The sequence below is a fragment of the Seriola lalandi genome, unplaced genomic scaffold (genome assembly GCF_002814215.2).
Source record: "Seriola lalandi dorsalis isolate HSWRI2012SDOR001 ecotype SW California unplaced genomic scaffold, Sedor1 jcf7180002054748, whole genome shotgun sequence".
NCBI classification, from domain to species: Eukaryota; Metazoa; Chordata; class Actinopteri; order Carangiformes; family Carangidae; genus Seriola; species Seriola lalandi.
In genome coordinates, this window is record NW_019525301.1 from 124318 (window position 1) to 146530 (window position 22213).

Below are 22213 nucleotides of genomic sequence, written 5' to 3' on the forward strand. Positions count from 1 at the left end.
CGCCCCCATCCACCTCAGAATAATAAAATGAATCCTATTCATTTGACGTTGTGCATGCACAGTATCAGTTTGTTTGTCTTTAATTATAACTAAATGTAAACCAGCAAACTCATCTGAGCTGCTCTGCTATGACAGCTGGCTACTTAAACATGCCTTTATTATATGCAACAGCACAGAACAGCACAAAAACAGAACTAGTAATTACTGCAAGAACACAATTGTTACTTCAGAGTGTCCTTATCTGCAGTCAGCTCTGAGAATACTTTCATCCAGCATCTTCTCTGAGGAGGGTTTTTTATTTTATTTTGGTGGCCACCTCTGATGCTGCAATCTTACTAAAGCCTGAGTGGGGCCACTGGCCCTGACCTGTGTAAGGCCACCACTCACCCAGCCGAAGCCAGACATATTTATCATAGCATTTCATAGCAGCTCCCAGCAGGAAAAGCGATGCTGGAGAATGGGAGTCTATTTATTTGAATAAAAATCCCAGCTCGCCCCCTTGAGAGTGTTAACGCTGAGCTCTGACACAGCTATTCTCTCAGGCCCCGGGGAGAGAGGAGAGGTAGCGAACTCAAGATGCTATCTGCCGCCCCTACCACTTTTCATATACAAATGTCCCTGTGTCAGAGCCCTCGTTTTGCACTCTAATCTACACAATCAGTGTGTGTGACACAGGCGCAGCTTTAACAGACAGCCTATTGTCGTTCAACATCTCCAGGCGCTTTATGTTGACTGGCTGCGCTGTGTGGAGCGCACATGCAGCCTCCGCACGTCAATAGCCACCTCTCTGAGTGTAAATAAATGATCCAAGCTGCACAGAGTTTTCAGAGACAGAACGCCTGCATATATATTGTGCGTCCGTGTGTGTGATTTCAGATTCACACCCTGCAGTGAAATGATCTTTACACATTTGGCTCTCTGAATGAACTGTCATACAGATTGAATTATGGTCGTGAGGCCCCTTCTTAAACGAGACAAAATAGCGCAGACACTTAAATGCCATATGTTAAGCCCCTGCCCCTATAGGAAAGGGATTAAGCAGTGGGCTTTAAAGCATGGCATATATTAAGAGTGATAAGCATGATGTTTGGAATGTGTCACAAAGATAATAAATTGATTTGCTGTTACATTTATTAAGGATTTCAGTTGCTAACCTCCAGCAGATTTTGACGAATCACCAGTAAACCACATATACTCCAAGCATTTACGTTTCTTTTCACCTCCTGCAAGATTTTAATTTCTGCAAAATTACCTTTGTTCACAGTCCGGTAACAACAGTAACAGTGCAATCTGACTTCTATGCCAAACTCAATTTAAATAACATTCAAGTTAAAATTGAAAAACTAAAGTGAAAAACGCTGTCGAGATTTTTCTATTCACTTTGACCCCAAGATTCCATTCTGATCTGATTTGACCAATTACAAAGGTCAAATCGCAGAGGGTAATCCATGATAACTTTTTCAAATGAGGGGTTGAAATGTCTCCAGGGACAAGCGTCTGTGTTCAAACAAAATCAATATCAAAAATCAAAATCAGCGGGTGCTACTACCACCTATACTAACCTCAGCGACCAACATCACTAGGCAATATCTTATATCTACGTATCAATCTATCAATAATATCTTATGTTCAGCCCCTGTTTGAAATATTATCATTTTAATGGATATATTCGGTTGTAGCATTGTTCCATTTTAGCGATATTTTTTCTTATTTTTTGATTATTCAACATACGTATTGTTTGTTTGGCATTTAATAAATGTTTCTTTTTATATTTGATGTTAACTGGCAGGAAAGTATTTTTTCCCTTTGCTTTTAAAAGCACTAAAAATCATGTTGCTTCTATTTATAAAATATAATCTGTTATCTTTTATTACTATTTCTATTTTCCGGTGCGTTCTCATCTTTTCTCTCCGTCCAAACAGGCGCTGCCTCTCTGAAGCTGCTACAGAGCAGTGCATCCAGTTCATCACAGACACTAAATTGAATCTCGGATGTCAGCAGATGTGGTCCAAACAATATTTACTGCCTCACTCAAGAGAACAGCTGTTTTTATTTAGCGGATAAATAAGAAGATGGAGGAAGGGATTAATGAATACATGTGTGCCAATTAAGACAAACAAAAGGATGGGGGAGGGACAAGAGAGAGATGTATGACAGGGTTGCTGCTCACCGGCTGTGGGGTGGCTTTGGGCTCCGTGGACTTGACATGAAGGTGCGTCATCATAGCTTGCAGACGCTCTTTGTCTTTCGCTAGCTGTAATGAGGTAAAAAGGAGCATGTTACATTTTTAATGAGCAAAATCTTTATCTGTGTTTTTATTAATTCCATACATCCCTCTGCAGTGATGTCATCTCTCACGACGAGCGTGTTCGAACAAATCGTCCGTCTAATTATTTGTTTTTAAAATGCTTCTGTTAACACCTCTGCACTTCAAGAGAATCTAACTACTGTCTCCAATTCAAGGTTAAAGTCTACTGTGTCTCATTGCCAATAACAAGCCCAGGCCCTCTCTACCTGTCTGAAACTCAGCGCTGTGTTAGCTGCCAGCTTGAATTATGGTGATAGGCTGCATGCAGAGGAAGTCTGTCTCTGATAAACCTTCACTCTATCCCTGTGGATAATACACCAGCAGAGCGGAAATAACAGGACGTTGGTCTGGTGTAATGTTTGAGAAACTGAACTCTCATTGTTTAAGGTTAACCTTCTGTAAACCACAACTGTTTTACAGTCATTATTAGTCATTTTTGGGTATTATGTGGCTAAACACAAGTGAATATTGCATGAAATCTGGAAGAGATTACACACAGCCCTCGCTGTATTTACTTTGCAACTGTAGCCGCCACTAATTAATAAAAATACAGTTTAATGAAATGGTTGGATTTACTTTTCCCTGTAATACCAATAAATAAGTGCAGTCTTACATTAGCATAGTGGTCATATTCACCATTACAGAGACACACATATGACTCAGTGGCCATTATAAAGCCTCTCTAATGGAATGACGGTGAACCTTTTTCCCATAAGTGCATTTTTAATGTACACACACATTTCTCACAGAAAAAGACCATTCAAGACCAATTGTAAGGGACAAAGTAATAAAACCATTGATTACTGCATCAACAGTTTTGTGTCGTGGGCTACAATAACCTTTCTGTTCCTTTAACTCACTCAACACTGAGCATCTCTCCACACTACTGCTGCACACACAGTCATTTCATTTCACCGGGTGTTTTATTGTTGGTGCCAAACAGTTAAAAGTCATAAATAACTTTAAACCCCAGTAAAATTCAAAATGTAATTATCTTCCCTACTTAGCCCCGGGTCCTTCATATATCTTTTCCGGGCTGCATACATAACACATTTTTAATGACTGGTTAACTTGCAAACGTACAAAATTATTTCATTCTTCTCCCCCCCCCCATGTGTGACCCCATGGATGATATCAAGCGGACGAGGGAGGGGTTCGAGCAGACACTGAGGAAGTGTCAGGAAAAGACGACACATAAATATTTGGGCCAAAACAAACCCGGAGACAATACCTGCAGCTCCAGCTGTTGTACGACCTGCATTTGCACCCGACACTGGGCCGTGCTCCTGTCATCCAGGGCGTGCTCATTGTTAAGATGCCTGCGAAACAAAAAACAGAGAACACACAAAAAACTGATGTCAGTTTCACGTCGACCGTCTGTAGCCTTTCAGATGTGAGAAACGAAAAGTCCTGTGATGTCTGGCTCAATGACGCAACCTGGTAATTGAGGCACAATGCACAGAGAATATGTGGTAACGTTTAGGTAAATATTATGGAGAGCTTCAACATAAAACAAACAGCGGGTTGCAAAAGATTACACACACGATGGCTGCAGGACCAGAAGAAACACTTCTTTTTACGTACGAGAATGACACTCAATATTTCATGGCAGTCATGTCTGCTTCTACTACAGCTCACAGATAAGAAGAATCATTCAAGAATTTCAGGTTGGAGTCCTTTGCTAAATTATGCAGCAGCTCCCTGATGTCATTTTCTTCAGGTTGAATTTGTCCTTTCGGGTCGTGTTTTTTTCTGTTAATTTTGTCGTTCAAATTAAAGTCATGAAGCCAAATGCAGAGGACAACAGGACGAGGAGATGAGATCTGTCACAAACTTGAATTATGGATATAATTATGCGTGATTATTTTATACTGGGAAGATGTTCTCTTTTCCTGTACATTTATAACTAATCTAAATAAGTAGCTTGCCGGGCAGCAGGCAGGTTTTTTTTTTTTTTTTTTTTTCCTGTGATTTATATAAAATGGTGGAGATAAGGTTCACGAGTGAAGGAAATATGATTGGAGGAATTTTATCAGCCGCCGCATGAATTACTGTTTGAAAATGCTTATGCAGGGGCATTTCATTAATCATTTAATCATAATCCGAGCAGGATGTTTGAACTGATTTCACAAATACCCTTTCATTTCACTACTTCATTATGCTCGCTAATGGATCCAATATATTATATATATCATAAATTATATCACATCTTCGGTGACCATGTAGGTCACTGTCACCAGGCTGGCGCCGGCAGACGGCAGAGAGGTGTGTAACGCGTCTGCCTTTTCAAATGCACTTTTTCTGTCATTTACTGCAAATCAAAAATAGCCAGAGTCAACCTGTGAAGGCGCAGTGGCAGCGCTGGCGTTATGATGGCCCAATAAATTTGACGCCACTGCTTTATGTACAGACAACACATTTGTGCATTAAACACCGCACATACACTCAGAAAACAGACACATGTGAGGGGGGGGGGTGGAAGGAAAATTGATAGTTCTCTGCTTGAAATGGTGAAGGTTTGTCTTCAGCTGCGGCGTTTTCAACCTTGGAGGTGAACGATTTAAATCTTTACGGGGAACGTGGTCTCTTCCCACCTGCGGGTCCTCCTTTTGTGTTTTGATAATACATTCCTCCAAAATGACCGTGATATACATTCAGCCCTTAGATGTTAATTATTGTGGCGAAAAAGAAATTAAAAAGGCATATTTAAAGAAAGCGTGGGCAATAACCTCCCTCTGCTGAAATCAATTCAGACTTCTCTAGGCTTTCCATTTGCTTGAGTCAAATAAATGCCCATTTAATTAAGTAGCTCGGAAAATGAAACTGGTAAACATTTCAGGACATCTTACTAAATTTGAAAGAAGAAAATAATAGGTAAAGACGTTTCAGCTTCAATTTAACTGGCACAGACTGAATTTTCAATGAAGGGTGGTCTACGTGAGCAGCTTTGGAATTTCTCTGTTCATAGGAGACATGTGCCCTGCTTCTTTTCATCCTTTGTTACATTCCACTTTATTTCTTCTAATGACATGGAGAGTCACAGTGCATAATTAATAGGAAATGAAATATTCAAATGGCCCTAATGCAGCCTTGAGAGGAGTGTCTGGACACGGGAGCAGGGGATACGGGGAATTGACATAGAGAGAGACTATGAACGTTGGCATGTGTCACTTTCTGGACTTCAAATGAAGCCACTTTTAAAAGCTCTCTGGCAGGATGATCGTCCGTAATGTAAATTGCCACAATAAAACAAGTTAAACAGACATTCCTGTAACAGTCGGCTTTTTACATATCAGTTAGTTTGCCAGCCGTCTTTCTCTTTTTTTTCCTTTCTTTACAATTTCTAATTATATAGACTGAACCCAGAGCTTAAGGCTGTCTCTGAGGAAGGTTTATTTTCTTGACTCCCTGGTGGAATTTCAAATTAAATGTACACATCTGTACAGTAGTATTTACATTTAAAAATGCTTTGAAAATTTATGTTTAAAAAAAAAATTGTGATGACTTTTATTTTTTACACTTTACAGATTCCATTTTTCTCCGATTTAATAGAAAATGTTTTTTTTTATTTTTATAGTGTTTTATGTTTGTCTTATTTGTGTGTGTGTTTGTGTGTTTGCAGTGGTACAGGGCTGCATAACTTACAAACCAATTAGGTGTGGAGGTGCGAGAGGGAGGTTTTTGTGGTTTAGAGCAGCACTAGAGGGCACTGCAGTGTTTCACTGGCTCTGACCTCTGACTGGACACTGAAGTGAGGGGTCTTGACCCCCATAAAAACACCCGGCTGCTATGAACCCAACCACACCCTTCTGCGCACTGATCCCGAAAACAGGAACAGGGATTTGGTGCTTTGTATTTATCAAGATAGTGCACATAGGTATGTAATGTTTTCTTTAAAAGATAGAATAAATACACACACAGTTTAAAACAACATTTCAGTCCTGTGTTGGTTGTTACTGTTGGCATGTGGAGCTGAAATCTGGTTGATGTTAGAGTCCTCCTCACCTTTCCTTCTCTCTGGTACACAGTACACCGTGTTCTGCTGACTACACACTCACCAGACACACACATACACACGCACACACTTATATTTTCAACATTTCTCTCAACCTTAGGAGACTTTTGTGAGAGCTTTATAACGTCTGATGTGCTCTTTGTTTATATTTTTGATTCTTTTTGGAGGCCTGCAGTATCGGTTGCTGGGTTTCATGTGGAAGTGCTTAAGGGTTTGAGAGTTAACACCTTGGTGAGCTGCTCGCAGTCTTGCCTGCTGTTAAACAAAGGCAGCTTTGTGGAGACTCTCCCCAAATGTTTTCTTAACATGTTCCAAGCAGTTTGAGCAGGCAACTAAAGTAAACAAGATGTTGCCATGATAAAAACACTTGTAAAAACATAGCAGAGTGCACTTGGAGACTTTTTCAGGCAGAGCTCTACCAGGCGCACTGAATTTAATTCCCCTCTCTTCTATAAACAAAGGGTGAGGCAATGTCAGAATACAATAAATAGTGATGGATTTAAGGGGTCACTCCCAAAGCTGAAATATGCGAGTCTATGAGTGTGTGTGTGTGTGTGTGTGTAATACGTGTAATAACTCACTCTCAACAGGATGTTTATTAAATCAAAATTAAAATAAGTAACTGCCTCTCTATCATCTTGTACAGAGACTGTACTGTACAATCCAGTACGATAAGCTTCTCAAATGCAAACTGCGCTCAAAGTGGATTTATACAAATGATCAAAAGCGGATTCAAAATGTTGACAAAGACGGTGAAAACTTTCAGCAGCCTGCGAGGCGTCCCCTCTGCAGCACCTTTCTCTCCTGCGTCTGTGAGGAAACCGTGTGTTCGCTGAGTGGTTGTTTTAGGATAATGGAATTGTGTCATATCTTGTTTAAAGTGCGACTAATCTGGGGTGACAGTGAGCCATTGATCTACTGCCACAACGCAGATGTTTTCATCCTCCCCGTAACCATGGCGCTGTTATGTGTTGGATTACCTAGAGTGTGCTGCACACCGGCTTGATTAGTAAACCAGGGGTCTGACTCAGACATCGAATCGTGGTGCAAAACAAAGGCCTGTGTCAAGCTGGACAGAGTGAAACCTGTTCACACTGGAAAGATGCTGCACAGCGGGTGAGGCGGTCGTAGCTGCAGCTGTCTGAGTCTACTGTATACATGGATGAATTTTACATAGTGCTGTGGTAAAAGCAAAAAAAAAAAGCAAAAAAAAAAAAACAAGTCAAAGAAGTGAAGCATGAGGGAGGAGCAGTAAAAACTGAAAAACAACTAACAGAAAGACAGAAAAAGCTGAGCAAGGCAGTCAGAGACACATACACACACCAATCCTCCTGTCCAGTGACAAGGGCAAACATGCAGAGCGCCCTAAGTGTGGGCTGCCACAGATAAACATCCTACCGTTGTTTGTTTGGGAAAAACGGCCCCCGTCACCATGGGAACTGTACTTATCACAGGAATTAGAGGCCCATGCAGTTCTCAGAAGGAGACCCCACCACAGTACCCTTGTCAAAAGAGGGCCAACCCAGGCATCGACACTCAGGGATAACAACCAGCTGCACCTGTAGTGCCTCTGAGTTGCTGGGGGTCATGAAACGTGTAATCGACACAACACGAGGACACACAAAGTGTGATAGAAGCGTACCTCTGACTATGACTTTTACTTACTTGAGGAATGACTGGAAATCATCAAACACTGCCTCACATCCAGGCCACTTGCAAACACCATGACCATAGAGAGGATGACTGTGGGGGGAATGCTCTTCTAGTGTGGATCTGGAGGAGAAATTCACACAAGAAGAGACAGTTATCAATAAACACGGATCACAACTTTTCTGAAAAACAAAGAGTTACAGGCCTGTGGTCACATAACATGAGGCAAGAGGTCAGGGACGATGGCGTCGATGGTTAAGCTGATGCCTAAGGTCAGCACCTCCCTGTGTGTACTGCTTCGCCTGAAGAAAAGGTTGACTTCTACTTGATCTGTGAGCCTTGGCCTGTATGGAATCAGTGTACCTGTGTGATCTCTACATGCTCTTTTCTTAAAAGAGGGGACTCGTGTTGTGATGGCACAACCAAATCAATATGTAATTATTTAGTATCACTGAGCCATGTTGCAATTCACTTTGATCAAGACTGCAAGGGGGCTCCCCCAGTCGCTGCCCGCTGCCTCATGTCCCAGAGCCCACCTGGAGCAGTCTGTTCCACAACATGAAACTCCCGAAAGCATCAGGCACTTTCACACCGTGCACAAACTGTAAACATCCCCGCCTGGTATCAATTTATCTACTGACCAATCCATGTCACCAGGGGCTGACAAGCACGCATCTATGGGGAGCGCGTGGCTTCGTACAATCAGTCTAAATAGCGGGAACATCCCTGAAAAACAAACTTTACAACATCTTCCATATGGCGAGAGGCGCGCAACCACAGCTAACCACAATCAGGCTGAGAGAAAGCGGCCTGTGTGGAGGCAGTGTCTGCGAGAAGAGCTAGACAGGCAGCCATATGGACACAGGCACTATACAAGACACACAACTTTCAGCTACAAGAGCCTGGGGGACTGGCCTATATCGCTACCACCTGTGCTGCTGGTGGCTCGTGAGCGCAGCGCTGCTGCTTCTCTTCCAGTCTCAGCCCTGCTTTAAGACAGCAGGCCAGATAGGGAGATTCATTACACCACAAACTGTTGTGTTGCCATGTGGGAATAACTCCAGCCACTAAAATTTCATTCATATACATAGATTCAATAAGAGATAATGTCTAATGCTACTACTTCAGGGGATGTCTTGAAGGATAGAGGAAAAATAAATACAGAAAATAATAAAATCTTGCGTTGCTTAGCCAATCATCCATCTGCCAGGATTTAAAAGTGAATGTAAAATGAATTAGTAAAACAGAAAGTAATCTAACTGTGGTGTGCCAATTTTACAGGATTAAACAAACTAATGTTCAGATTAAAATCTCATTTGTATCAATGTTAGTAAAACTGTACCTCAAGTAGGAAATTTTAAAGGTCGTCACAGGTTTCCTTGTGTTATAATTACTTGCTTAAGAGTTCACATTGTTCATAACATGTGATAATTGCATTGCAATTAGGAAGCAGTCAAGCATTCATGAATGTGGTTAGCAGCTTTTTTTTCTCCCTCTTTTTAAAGTCAGAATTTTTTTTATTCAATTATGAATTATGCATTCACATTAAGACCTCTGTTTTGATACAGCTAATAAATAGATGGCGGAAGACCTATAATAATGAGTTTTTAACAAGGAAATGTGTGGACTGGTGAAGGTAACGCTGGTTTTTAATTTAAAGAGATCCTTTTTTAATTCTTTGCGAGCGGGCTTGTTGGTTAATTCTGTATTAATAAGATATTGAAATGTGGAGTGCGCTGGGAATCAGTGAGCACAAAGCGCGGTGAGGGGCTGGCGGCAGAAGAGCCCTTTTAAACGGTGGATAGCTAAACAGTAGTAAATGACAGAATTTACACCAAATGAGCTACATTAGTGTAATAGGAGAAGAGTGTAGGATTCATGGGGTTTTTTCCCATTTGAGAATATGTTCAGGAGAAAAAAAAAAAAAAAAAAAGCTCAGCAGCTCCCTGCGTTGTGTTAAATTTGACTCTTGCACCCACGACAGGTCTGTCAGGATGTTATTATTGTCAGGCAGCCCGGGGGAAGAACACTCTAATGATCTTGTAACAGCGACGAGGAAAACTGTGTCATCAGCTTCCTTTAGAGGAGAAAGAACATTAAAGTGCCTATAGACCCAGACAGAAAATGTGCGAACCTTCCAGGTGTTGCGCTGTGTTTATGTGTAGACAGACAGGAGGAACCGCACACAAAGATGGCTTCAACAGCTGGTAGCCAGTTGTTTTCTAGTTCACTTCTTTTGATGAGATGCTTTGGGCCATAAACAAGTCATGATCTATGGCATCGTGTGCTGATGGACTCAATCTATCAGCAAAAAGTGGGAAGATTGATGACCGCCATGCTATAGGTCAGAGTCTGTGAAACCAGTCACAACACTCTCCCTCATTGCTGGTGCTGATGTTAGCCTATTCTCCTATGTCCCCCCCCCCCCCCTTTTTTTTTTACTCTCTAGGCCCTACACTTTATCCTCTCCTACCATCTTCTCTGTGCCACTGCATGCCTTAAACTAAATGATTTAATTATCATTTTTTTCTGGTGTAAGACAAATGAAAGGCAAGAGAGAGATGGGAGTGCTGTGCCAAATCTGATTATTTATCTCTTTAACAGATTGCTGTGTTACAGTCCCCGAGCTGTGGTTACTGATGGTTGTTGGGAAGTAAAGTGGGCCAAGTGCTTTGTGTGTGGATGCTCCCCCTTACAAAACTGATGCAGCACTGTATTGGGAATTTGTGTCAGATACAGATCAGGCACATTTCATTTAAATAAGCAAATCATTGAATAAAGATGACCTGGCTCACATGGGTATATCTCTATCTATGCATCACAGTTCGTGGGCTGGGAAACAACGTGCATTGACAGATTGAGTGACTCAGGCCCTGGTCATATCAGGGATGTTGTTCAGACAAACAGAAACCCCAGCCAGCCCTGCCAGAGTGTTCTTTGAGACAACTAAAAGCAGGAACACGTGCCTCGTCTTTGGTGTGTCAAACCGGCAGTGATTGAATTTCTCCTCCTTCCTTAAGACGGAAGTGCAAAGCCAGTGAGTGATTCCTGTGGATGCACTTAAGGTTTTAGTTGCAGGCGTCGTTGTGCCTGGGCAGATTTTATATGACACATGAAACTAACTACATGGTACTTAGGGCCTACTGTAAACCAATCTGAAGCCAGTCGGGAAAACAGGCCCATCAGCAGAGGCTTGTTTCTGTTGCATGACAAAAGGACTTGCAAAACCGCATCAATTAAAAGTTCATTAAGTTCAGCACTGGGAGGATGAGTGGATGCTCTCTATTTACGCCTAGGCCGGCCCAGCCCATTATCTTCAACCTGATTATTCAAATCCCTGGATTATAACACAGACGTTTTCTCAGAGCCTTGCTTAGAATAATCATACTTAATAATATTTCATTTTTCTTCCCATGGAGTCTGATTAGAATTGAGTCCGCATCTTCAAAAGAGAGGAATAATGCTCTTGATAGTTGTGCAATTGAAGCGTTCCAAAATTAACACAAGAAAGGATTATTGGTCGCGTGAATTTAAAGTTGCATCATTCTGCATTTAATGAAGGATGTTTGTGCTCGTTTTGTATCAGTCGTCTGTTCTTAGTAATTACACATTTGAAACTCTGGGTAGGTAATCCATGACTTCCTGTAAGCAGATGTGGTGGATGAGAATCACCTGCTCGGTTTTCTGACAGATCTAAGATACTGCGAGAATATTCAGAGTGAGGCTGCCTTCTTCACTTAAGCTTGTGTTAAACTGCTGTTGACATCCTCTTTAATCTCTGACAGTCAGCGTGAGGCAGAGGGGGCTGCCAGCTCTTGCGTTATGTCTTCTCCGATGTTTCATGGAGCCCTCAGCCGAGGCTGGATCTTGCCTTTCCCTGCCATCGATGCTCACCTTGTTTGCTCGCCTGCGACAATGTGTGATGGAGTGAGCGAGTCAATATCCTCCCCTGCAATTTGTCTTTAGCTGCACAAAAAACCCAGACATTCAGTCAGACGCTGGGTGAAGAACTGGAAGCCTGTGGATACTGTCAACTGTGGGAGCAGCTAATGCCCATTTTTTATTTTATTTTTCCCCCAGTGTCTGTGCTGGAAGATAACTTTAAAACACAGTAAAGAGGATGAGTCTGTACAGGTACTATGTCATCAATCTATTTAAAACTGATAGTTGAAAAGAAATAGCTGCTTTCTGTTTGTATCGCTCCATCAGTGAATCACAGCATTTCCTCTCGGTGTCACTCAAATCCTTTCTAAAGGATTTACCCGTTGCCCCCCCCCCCCACTACCAGCCCCTCTCCACCTCCAAAGGCCTGCTGGTTTACAGTGCTAAACATGTTTTCATCCGCATTGCTTTCATAATGACGCGTAGGTTTTGATCACTGAAACACAAGTCAGATGTTATGCAGTGAGCTCATGGTGCCTGGAGGCTCCTCACTAGCAGTTCAAAGATCAGGCTTTGGTGCAAGAAAACAAGCAAATGTGTAAGATGCCAAATTAATTCCTTCCTTAAAGACGCACACACACAGCTCGGAGAGCAAACGCCTTTCATAGATGATTCATGTTGCACATATCATATGATGCACCCAGTGTTTGTTTTGTTTTAGCATATAATAGCTTGTTGTTTTTGCTATGTTTTTCTTTTTATTACTCTTGAACTGACAGGCTGATTGAACATGTCAACAAGTTCCCAGTACACAAGGAAATGTTTTTCTTTTCTGAAAAGATGCTGGTAAACCAAAGGAAAATTCTCAGGGACATGCAACTTAGGTCACAGCTGCACTTCAACTGAAACAATAGCAGGACGGGTCAATGCTCCTGGCCCCGTCATTAATAGTATGGCAACTGCATGCACATTTCTCCAAATCCCTGCGTTCCTTCCAGGTGTTCCCATGAAATCCACAGCTGCATCAAGCAACACTGAAAAGTGACTGTGTTGGCCTTAATGAAAATAATATTTACAAAGTATAAATTAATAGTAATCTGTGCAAACCTTTGGGGATGTGTCCATCGACTGAGGCCCTGTGAGAAATAGCTATTTCAAATGGGAGTATATGGCACATCTGTTTGCTTTGGACTTAGATGACAGTGGAGCCTGTTTCACCAGGTTAATTACCAGTTGTAGGTACAAACGACTTAAGGAGCAGTGTTTTGGAAAACTACTGCTGTATAAAGGTGTGATAATTTGGAGGTTGTACATCTTCACTGACCCATGCTCTCATTGTGAGGGCATGCAAAAGATGTAAGACACATGCAAATAAAACTATAAAAGTCCTTGCAGGTGGAGGAACTCACCCTTCTCTCTTGTGACTCATGTACTGCCCGTTGGTGGAGGCGTGCTGGTTGAGAAGTGGGTTCTTTGGCGGTGCCGGGGAGGACAGGTCGAGGCCCCGGTGGCCGTTGTTGCTGCTGTTGTTGTGCTCCTCCTTCACGTGAGCGTTTGTCACCTCCTTCCACAGTTGCTGCAGCTCTGCTGGAATCATGCCTGAGACAAACAAATTGGATAATTAAATCAATTAACAGCTAATCCAACTCTCTTCTTCATCACTTAATTAAATCAAAGCGTCTGTAAACAAAGCCGAGTATTAATTAGAAAATATTCCACTACAGGGTAATGCACTGAGAGCTCTTGCCTCCCCCCCTCTCCCCGCCAACTCCCCTCTTCCTCCCCTCTTCCTCCCATTTTCCCTGTGATCTGAAGCGTGTTTGTATACACAAATCCCTGGCATTCACGCAAATTTCATGCCCAGAGTAAATAATTAACACCCAGACAAGGCATGAAATTTGAATAATCACCATCATTTTCTCTCAACAACAGAGATGTGCAGAACACACACAACAAAAAGTTTACAATAGCAACACTAGAAAACATCCCACCCCTGCCTTCTTGAGAAACAGGACCCTGGGGTAATATTCTCAAAAGCGCATTAATGTGCAAAATACTTAAAGCTCTGCACCGCCTCCAATTGACACAGAAGACTTAAACCTCATTTAACAAGTCAAGCACACTGCAGCTCACACAGCCCTTTGAAAAAAAATCCCTTGAAGACAGAAGACATTTTTCTGTATACTGGAGACACAGCCACAGAGAGCGTGTGTTTTTTTCCCTGCCTATGAGTGACAGCAATCCCGACACCCTGGGCCAGAGTGAGGATGAAGAAGGATAATGCTGTGTTTGTGCACCCCATTTTTCCCTGTCTGAGAGAAGAGAGCCTTTGTTGGCACACAATATATGTGTCCATCTATGGTCGTGTCTGTTACTGTGCTGGAGACGTCTGTTTCACTTGACACAAATGAGGCTGATATGTAAAATAAGATTAGGCCTCTAGGTTGCAGAATGTGTGGCTGTTTGTATTTTCAGTCAAAACATAACGCACGTGGGTAATGGGTACTGATTTTAATAGCATACTGAAAGATCTAAAAGGCGAATATGTGTGGATTTGCATTGAGTATTCAGATCCGTGCTTAAATAAGCCACATGTTTGAAGCATGGTGAGAGAGGCCCTTGGATATGTTGGGAATTTAACCACAGAGCAAATGGGCAAGACCACTCGTTTAACATTACAATTAATTAAATCCATTCTCAAAATGAGAACTGGCAAATGGAAGATGATTTGCACATGCTTATCTACTTGGGTTTATATTCTCTGGACCCCCCCCTTCCCCGTTTCTCATCAGCAGCTCTATAGATACCAGAAGTGCTCCTTTCAAGCACCAGATTGTAATACATTGTGTGCAAAATGCTTAGTCTTAATTTATTCCTGTTGTGGAAAATAACTGTGAGGTGAAGATCTCAATACGATCAGCAAAAATATTTTTAATTTGATAAGCTACTAAAGATTTTAATTATGCTGGTAATGGAGAACATTGGCCTAATGAGGCGGAGGACTCCAGAGAGACGCAGGGGCTAAGAACTGTGAAATGAGTCTGATAGGATTGCTGTAAATTCACACTAGATCGTTTGCATATCAAAGAGCAGGAAATGATTGCAGGACAAATCAATAACCTTTCCACGTTCCAAGGAGCGTCTTTCCTCATTCAAATATTTCAACATACTCGCTCCATTCTGCCTGCCTGTATTCTCTCTTATTCTCTTCAATGCCTTGATGTGCCCTAATCGAAGCGCACGTTCATGACAGGCTAAACATGCTTAATATTGCAGCCTGTGTTATAGCATGCTAATCCAATGCTTGCTGATTTCCAGTTGCGTTATCAAAGGATCCATTGTTGTTTTGATGGTTTAAGGAGAGTTTGGAAGAAAAGTTCTTTTTTTTTTTTTTTTGTTTCTGTTTTTTTCCTAGCAATGGCTGGTTTGGAAGGGGAAGGTCACTGGTGATGCGAGTGTCCTGTGCTCCGACAGTGGGACCAATCATTTTCCCCCCACTTGGTGCCCGGTGACAGTGGGCGATGTATTTTTAGCCGATGTGCTTGACAGGGCGGCCCACACTGGCTCAATTACCCAGCAGTCCTGGTGACCCCGACACCACTGTTTACTCAGATGAAACCGCAGCGGATAGACCGGTCTGATGAGAGAGCTAACGGAGTGGGACCAAGCTGTCTCTTTCTGGATCTAGTCCATAGTTTTATTGCTCTGTTTGCCTCTTCCCTTGTTCTTCTCGTACCTAAGCCCAACCTCCCTCAACAACAGCTATGGCTCACGAGTCACATAAATGACAATAAAATATCATTACACGAAGGTCTCAGCAGGTTTTATATTTTGTGTTTTGACAAAACGCTTTGAGTTTCTCTCCATCTGATTACTGTGGGACACATAATGACATTGATCTGTAAATCCTCTTTCTTGGGTCCCCGGTTTGTCCATCCTTTAAATGCTGGATTGGTTTATCTTTCCTCTTTCCATTTTTCAACACAACTATTCCACTCATTACGACTGGGAAATACGGACAAGCACTTTAAAAAATGTATGTTGTTGGGACACTTGATTGATCACCGGCCTCCCAACTCAATTTTACCTCTGCAGGTAGCTCTGGCACCGAGACAGGCCGAGCTCTTCAACCTTTTCCTGTCCTTGTCCCCCTGTACCCAGGTGACCATGTTCAAGCAAGCAGAAAGTTGATTTAAGGTTCATAATGACATCAGTTGCAGGCCATCATCCCCCAAATAAAAAATGGCCCCCAGTGCTCTGGGCTCTTTAAACCGAGCTGTTACTTCTCACACACAGTGCCGGTGCCATGGGGGGACAGTGACATCGCTATTAGTTTATTGTTCCGTCAGGCTGGGACCTTTACTGCACCCCTGTTTATGTTGCCGTAATCACTGGCCTGCTGATGTGCACCCCTTAGGCCTGAAATATGTCCTGTCCTAATGCTGCAGCAACTATTACCAGTAGCCCACTGCTGGATGTATCAATCACTGACAGGTCAGTCGCATTACCCGCCGCTGTCCCTGATGTGCTGCTGTTCTGTGAGCACTTCATGGCTCGCCACATTCTTTGCTTTCATATTACCGACAAATTTGTCTTGTCACTGTCCCACTGGCCTCTCCTCGACAGCTTAAATGATGTTGTGCAGCTACCAGAACTCGCTCTCTTGCAGAGCAACCTCGGAGGGTGAGGGGTCATTTTAGCCAGGATGTGCACAAACACTGGCCAAGCTCGGTGATACACACATATACAGACACACACACACACACACACACAGACACACATGTACATAAACATGCAAACACACACATACAACACCTGAGCAACCACTGACTCACTTATCAGGTCAAGAGGACAGGCTTTTTGTTGGAGGGGGGAGAGTGGGGTGGATGGATCAAATTTATATTTATGAGAGTTATATCCTCCCCAAACACATTGTTGTAATTTATAACAGATACCGTCTGGCCGCTTCCAAGACTTTGAACATTAATGTCAAAAGAATTTACGACAAGAGAAACAAATTATACTCCAGATAATGCGACAATTGGTTTTCTCTCGAAACTGCTATCTGTAAGTTTATACTTAATTAGTCCTATCAAATTTTGAAAGGCTTTTACAAATGCATTCCTACAGTCCATCGTTTTGGCAGGAAAAAAATACTGATCTGTCTCAGCCAACAATTTCACGAAGCAGGAAACGGAGCTGCATCTTAGTACCCAAAGCACAAATACAGAGTGCACACCTACTTTTCTTTAATTACTCTGTTACAGTGACCTATTATTTGAAAACCTTTTGTTCCTTTCAATGCCTCAGCACATCAAAAAAAAAAAAGGGGATATAGTGGATTGCATGTGATAACACTGGCCTTTTAAAAATAATTATAATGATATCTACATTTTGAAATGAAAGAAATAAAAATCATCAGTTAAAAAGTCATGCCAATTTACTGCCCCGCAAGTTTGAATCCATAATCACTGAGACCCAAACAGAGCGGATCAACTCATCACTTCCGACGCAGTGCTAACTGCTAGCTGAATATTGCAGATTAGATCTGAGCACCATAGGCCTGGCCCGCTGATGCATGAAAGAGTTTAGTGATGTGGAAAACAGAAAGGTCATCAATAACTTCAAACAGTCAAGCAGAAAATGTGTAGAATAGGAAGACAAACTGGGGGCCTGAAGCACTAGCCTAAGTGTTGTAACAGCTGTCAGAGGCTCGGAGTTAACCATCAGTGGATTGTGAGGGCAAGCTAACCAGGTTTGACTGGTTGTAACAAACTGAAACAATCAACTAATTGTACGTGGGGAGATTCAGTTCCTCGTTTTTATGTCGATGCAAACAGCAGCTCAGAGAAATGATCCTGTCAGCTTTGACTACAACTCATATGAAAGCACTGTTCAGGGTGGAAATTTCCTTATCAGAATAAAATTATAATTTTCCAGCTGAGAATTAAAAGTAAGATTTTCTCTTTGAGAAAGAATTTATTATAAATATATTTACTGCGTATAATTTCACTGCATCCGTGGCACCTTGTTGGGTGTGGTAATGCAAATATTTATCATCTGTTGATACAGTTTAAGGAGAAATTAATTGATGCATCAGTGCTCTGAATTAACGCAAATAATAATCAGTTTTAACAGACTAAACTGTGCAGCCATAACAAATTGTGAAAGTGAATCAGAGACTGGCAGGGTAAAATGATATAAATTCAATACAGCTGCTCTCTTGATAAGGTGAGATGCCTCGCAGGTATGTGGTGGTGATGACACAGTATAAACAGGATGTTCCGGGACTGTTGTGAAATCCATCAAAAGTACAGTACCTAGCCATATCACCCATATAATGCTTTACTCAAGGGGTGTGTGAGTGTTTGCCAGACATCTGACACAGAGCAATTCAGCAAAGCACACTCACAACACAGCAGCGCTCCACGCCTGTGCCCATGGCAATCGTCTGCAAGCGGATGAGTGATTCCATACCCAGTCCAAACAATAACACCACTGTACAAACCCTGTTTGTGTTTGCCTATTACCTAAGCACCCCCCCCCCTTCCCCCTAAACCCTCCCGTTTTTATCGCCCTTATCTTGTTATTTCAAAACTGTTTGTCTTAGCTGGGAATGAATAGTCAATGTCATGTTCTAAATCCCTTATGACGGCGTCTTTGTCATGAGGGTGCCACTCCTTAACAAAATATTAAAGGATAAATAAAGAAATAAACTTCCTGGCCAAACAACAAGTATTGACCGCCTATCGAGTAACAGGCGGTTTCACAATGACAAGTTCACTGGCAGTTTGCGAACAATAGATCCAGTCTTCCTCCAGGCTGAAGGAGGCTGCCACCAGGATGCCAATCACAGACACAGGACAGAGAGCTGAAGGACAAAGCATGAACTCTGTCTTTACGTTTACTTCTACTGTCCGATATGATAATAATAAGTATAACCTACCAGAATCAAACTGGTTCAGTAAACAGACTCCCCAGACAAGAGGTGTAAGATGCCATTTAGGATATTATAGAACAATTGAGCGAAGATTTACAGCAGGTGTGTCCTCAGTGAAACCATGTACAGTATGTGGTTACACACTTAAGTGGGGCATTGTTCACTTTGACTAAGCAAATTTGTACAGGTATTGTAGCAGGGCAGATCAAACCACTCTGAACATAGAGTGATACACCTACACAAGCCACAATGCTAAAAAAGAGCTGCATGAGAGTCAAAAGTCAAAGTCATCTGACGGGTTTAGGTTTTTGAAGGCCCATAGGATGCTAACATGTTTAGAGTGAAGCTGCCAATAGTTACAGTGTAAAATGGGCAATCTCTGTGCCAGTGTTTCCCTCCGAAATCTTAGAGATGTTCTTGATGATCATGTGACTGGAAAATTTCAAGACAAGTATCAGTCTTTCTTTTACATCTAATTAAAATCCTCCTACGCTGCGACTGAATAATTTCTGTGGATAGATATTTTAATAATTTTGTAAGTAGAATTATCATTACTATAAAAACAAGCTGCGTTCAGGGAAGAACTCCTATAACAACAGGTGAAGAAAATCAAGGCCAGGATCATTCAGCATATCAATAAACAACTTTATCAGTATAACCCCAATCTCCATTGTTTTGGTCTTATAACCTAGACTCTAATATTTACCTAACAGCGGGCCAAATCTTCAGTTTACATCGAAAAACAAACTTTAGCACGTGTAAAAATATTGGCGTAAAAAGATGTCGGCTCATCCCCAGACACAGACTTGTTGCAGTGTTTTATCGAGCAGTAGTGGACTGATTGACAGGAGCCTTTGGAGAGTAGTTCAGTACAGCACTGTGATATGAGGTACTGACCCTGAGTGAGGGAGTGCAGTGGCAGGCCGGTCTGTCCGGGCTGGATGGTGAGCAGCCCTTGCCTCTGAAGGTTGAGCAGATGCTGCTGCTGGACCTGCTGGACCTGCAGGAGCTGCTGCTGGAAGGCCAACTGCTGCGCTGACACCTGCTGCTGGTGGTGAGAGAGAGGCACAAAGAGAAACACCATCAGCAAACACGCGTACAGTATATAGAGGCACAGCAGCCAGTGCAAACACGTGAAGATGAATTTCAGGTTTGTGCGTTGCTGTGTGTTGCTGAGGAAAAACATTTTAAGTTCAAGGCCACAGAGTTCAAAGGTCAGGTTGTAAAAATAAACATGTTTAATGGATTTCGTGTATGTTAACACGCAAAATAGCACAGTTTGTCTGGGCCCACTTAAGACAGGTGGACTATACATCTCTCTCTCTCTTAATTAACGAGGAGTCGGGAGGCAAATGACAAACAACGAAACAACATAGTTAATCATTCATAATAAGAGCCACAGGAATTTAATTACAGCCATTCATAATTCAGCAAACAACGTGTGACTAAATCAAAGTGCTTAATAACCACCCTGGCAACTCTCACAACTCTCCCAGGCATGGCGCTGCGCTCAGGGATACACTCTTCCCCCACCCAGCACAGCAAGCTGTGTTCAATCACACACTGTGGACTGACTGAGAGATAGTTGCTTTGTTGATCTTACTGTGCTTCAGCTGTTTCATCAAGACGCATTTAATGAAATACTGGTGTGCCTTCACTGATTTGGGGTGGGGGTGGGGGGGGATTTTGGCTCTGAAAAGTGAAACGTGTGAACTTTGATATGATGAAGAAGTGATATGAGAGTGCAGAAGAAAATAGAAAGGAGAAAATGACAGAGTCAGAATAATAAATAGAAGGAAATTATCTAATATCCCCAATCTCCTATGAGTCAAAACAAATGAGAGATGCTATTTAGATAAAAGGGGCACAGAGGAGAGAGATGACTTTTAACCCTTTCATCAATCCCCGTTCTCAACAAATCCAGTCGTCTTGTTGCTGTAAATTAAACATCAAGATCTATCAGGACACCTTCTGTATTTTCGAACAGATAAGGATAAAGTAAGCGCGCCTGAGACTCAACAGGATACTGGGGTTGTTTATGAGTATACAAGGCCAGTTGTCAGGCGGGAGCGAGGAGAGGAGGGGGCACTAAAAGCAGTGGCTGGGCTGCCAAGCTGTGCACCGCACCCTGTTACCAAACACAGGATACACCACTTTGTTTACTTCTCACAATTGAGTGCATACAAAAAAGGTCTCGGTGCAACGCGGCTGTCAGGTCACTCGCTGGCGGCTCTGAAACCACTGAAACAGCCAGATAAAATGTGTCCCCCCCCCTCCGCCCACCCCTATTCGGCTTGTCAAAAGGGTCTAGCGGCCTTCCTTTCCCTTCCTCTCCCTCCCTCCCTCCCCCCCTAGCCCACACCCAGCCTGCTGCTCCTGCGTTGGCTCACTAAAAATAAAGCTCTGGGCAGCGCGGCTCTATTACAGCAAGTGGGGTCGTCTCATTGGATCAATCAGGGGAAGAAGGCGCTTTTGACAGTGGTAGCGGGAGGGTCATAATTGAGGAGTAACCACACAGACTCATGTGTGATCCAACCCAAAACGAGAGAAGGGAAAGTGAGACAGAGAAAGAAGAGACGAACACGATAGAGATCTCACAGAGGTTGCAGTGAAATTTAGGATGCAGGTGGCCTGTGACTTTCTCTGATCTGTCCCATTTATGAAAGGTGGTTGCTTCTTTTTTTTCCCTCCTCCATCAGTGCAAGGGAAGTTTCTCATGTCCTCAGAGGTTTTCTGTTATCCAGCTCCTCCTTGACAGCCCGAGACAAAGATAATAGTACTACAGAGGTGGGAGTTCACAAGGAACAATGTCTTTCATCAAAATGCTAAATAAACAGAGGGTGGCTTTTAAGAAAAAAGGAAGAAAGAAAAATCAAGTATTGCAAATGAATTTAACTCCTTTCTCCCTTCACGTTTTTTTTCTTTTTCTTCTGGTCCCATCAGCTGACAGGAGCTCCTGTGCGCTCCCAGCAGGCAGACACATTAAAAACCCCAGACCCAATAGACCAAATAAGAGGTTAACAAGAAGTGGCACGAGGGAGAGAAAAATACAGTTCCTGACAAATGATAAAGAGTGGCACTGGCAGGCCTTTATTGTCAAGCTTCAAATATAAAGTTAAAGATCTTTGAAAAACTAAATTTTGATGTCTTTAAAATAAAAGAGGCACAAAGCAACAACAGGGGGTTATTGTCTGGCAGCCACAGGGGAGTCACTGCATAATTCTTATTCTGTCTTTTGATGGCTGCTAGAAATGCGACTGAAAAAAGAGAGAGCGATGGGGAGAGAAAGAAAACATCGGCAGAGGGGGAGAGCCTCTCGAGGCTGCATCCATTTCCTGTGATCATACATAATATGCTTCAAAAGTTGTTTTTTCTTTTATTCTCATGCTCCATTCAACTGATCAATTGCCCCCCCCCC

General features: G+C 42.4%; 1 protein-coding gene across 13 annotated transcripts in view; it reads right to left on the bottom strand.

Moving 5' to 3' along the window:
* The window catches only part of foxp1b (forkhead box P1b), a 150899-nt gene that overhangs the window by 13172 nt on the left and 115514 nt on the right, over nucleotides 1-22213 (bottom strand). For 11 of the 13 annotated variants that reach the window (XM_087178901.1, XM_087178899.1, XM_087178908.1 and 8 more), the window contains 5 exons: nucleotides 19693-19843; nucleotides 13265-13454; nucleotides 7989-8096; nucleotides 3540-3627; nucleotides 2171-2254 (listed from right to left, as the gene is read on the bottom strand). In XM_087178901.1, the coding sequence (XP_087035027.1) occupies nucleotides 2171-2254; nucleotides 3540-3627; nucleotides 7989-8096; nucleotides 13265-13454; nucleotides 19693-19843 (621 nt within the window). The remainder of the gene's footprint in view (nucleotides 1-2170; nucleotides 2255-3539; nucleotides 3628-7988; nucleotides 8097-13264; nucleotides 13455-19692; nucleotides 19844-22213) is intronic. The other 2 variants (XM_087178906.1, XM_087178904.1) reach the window with 1 other exon arrangement.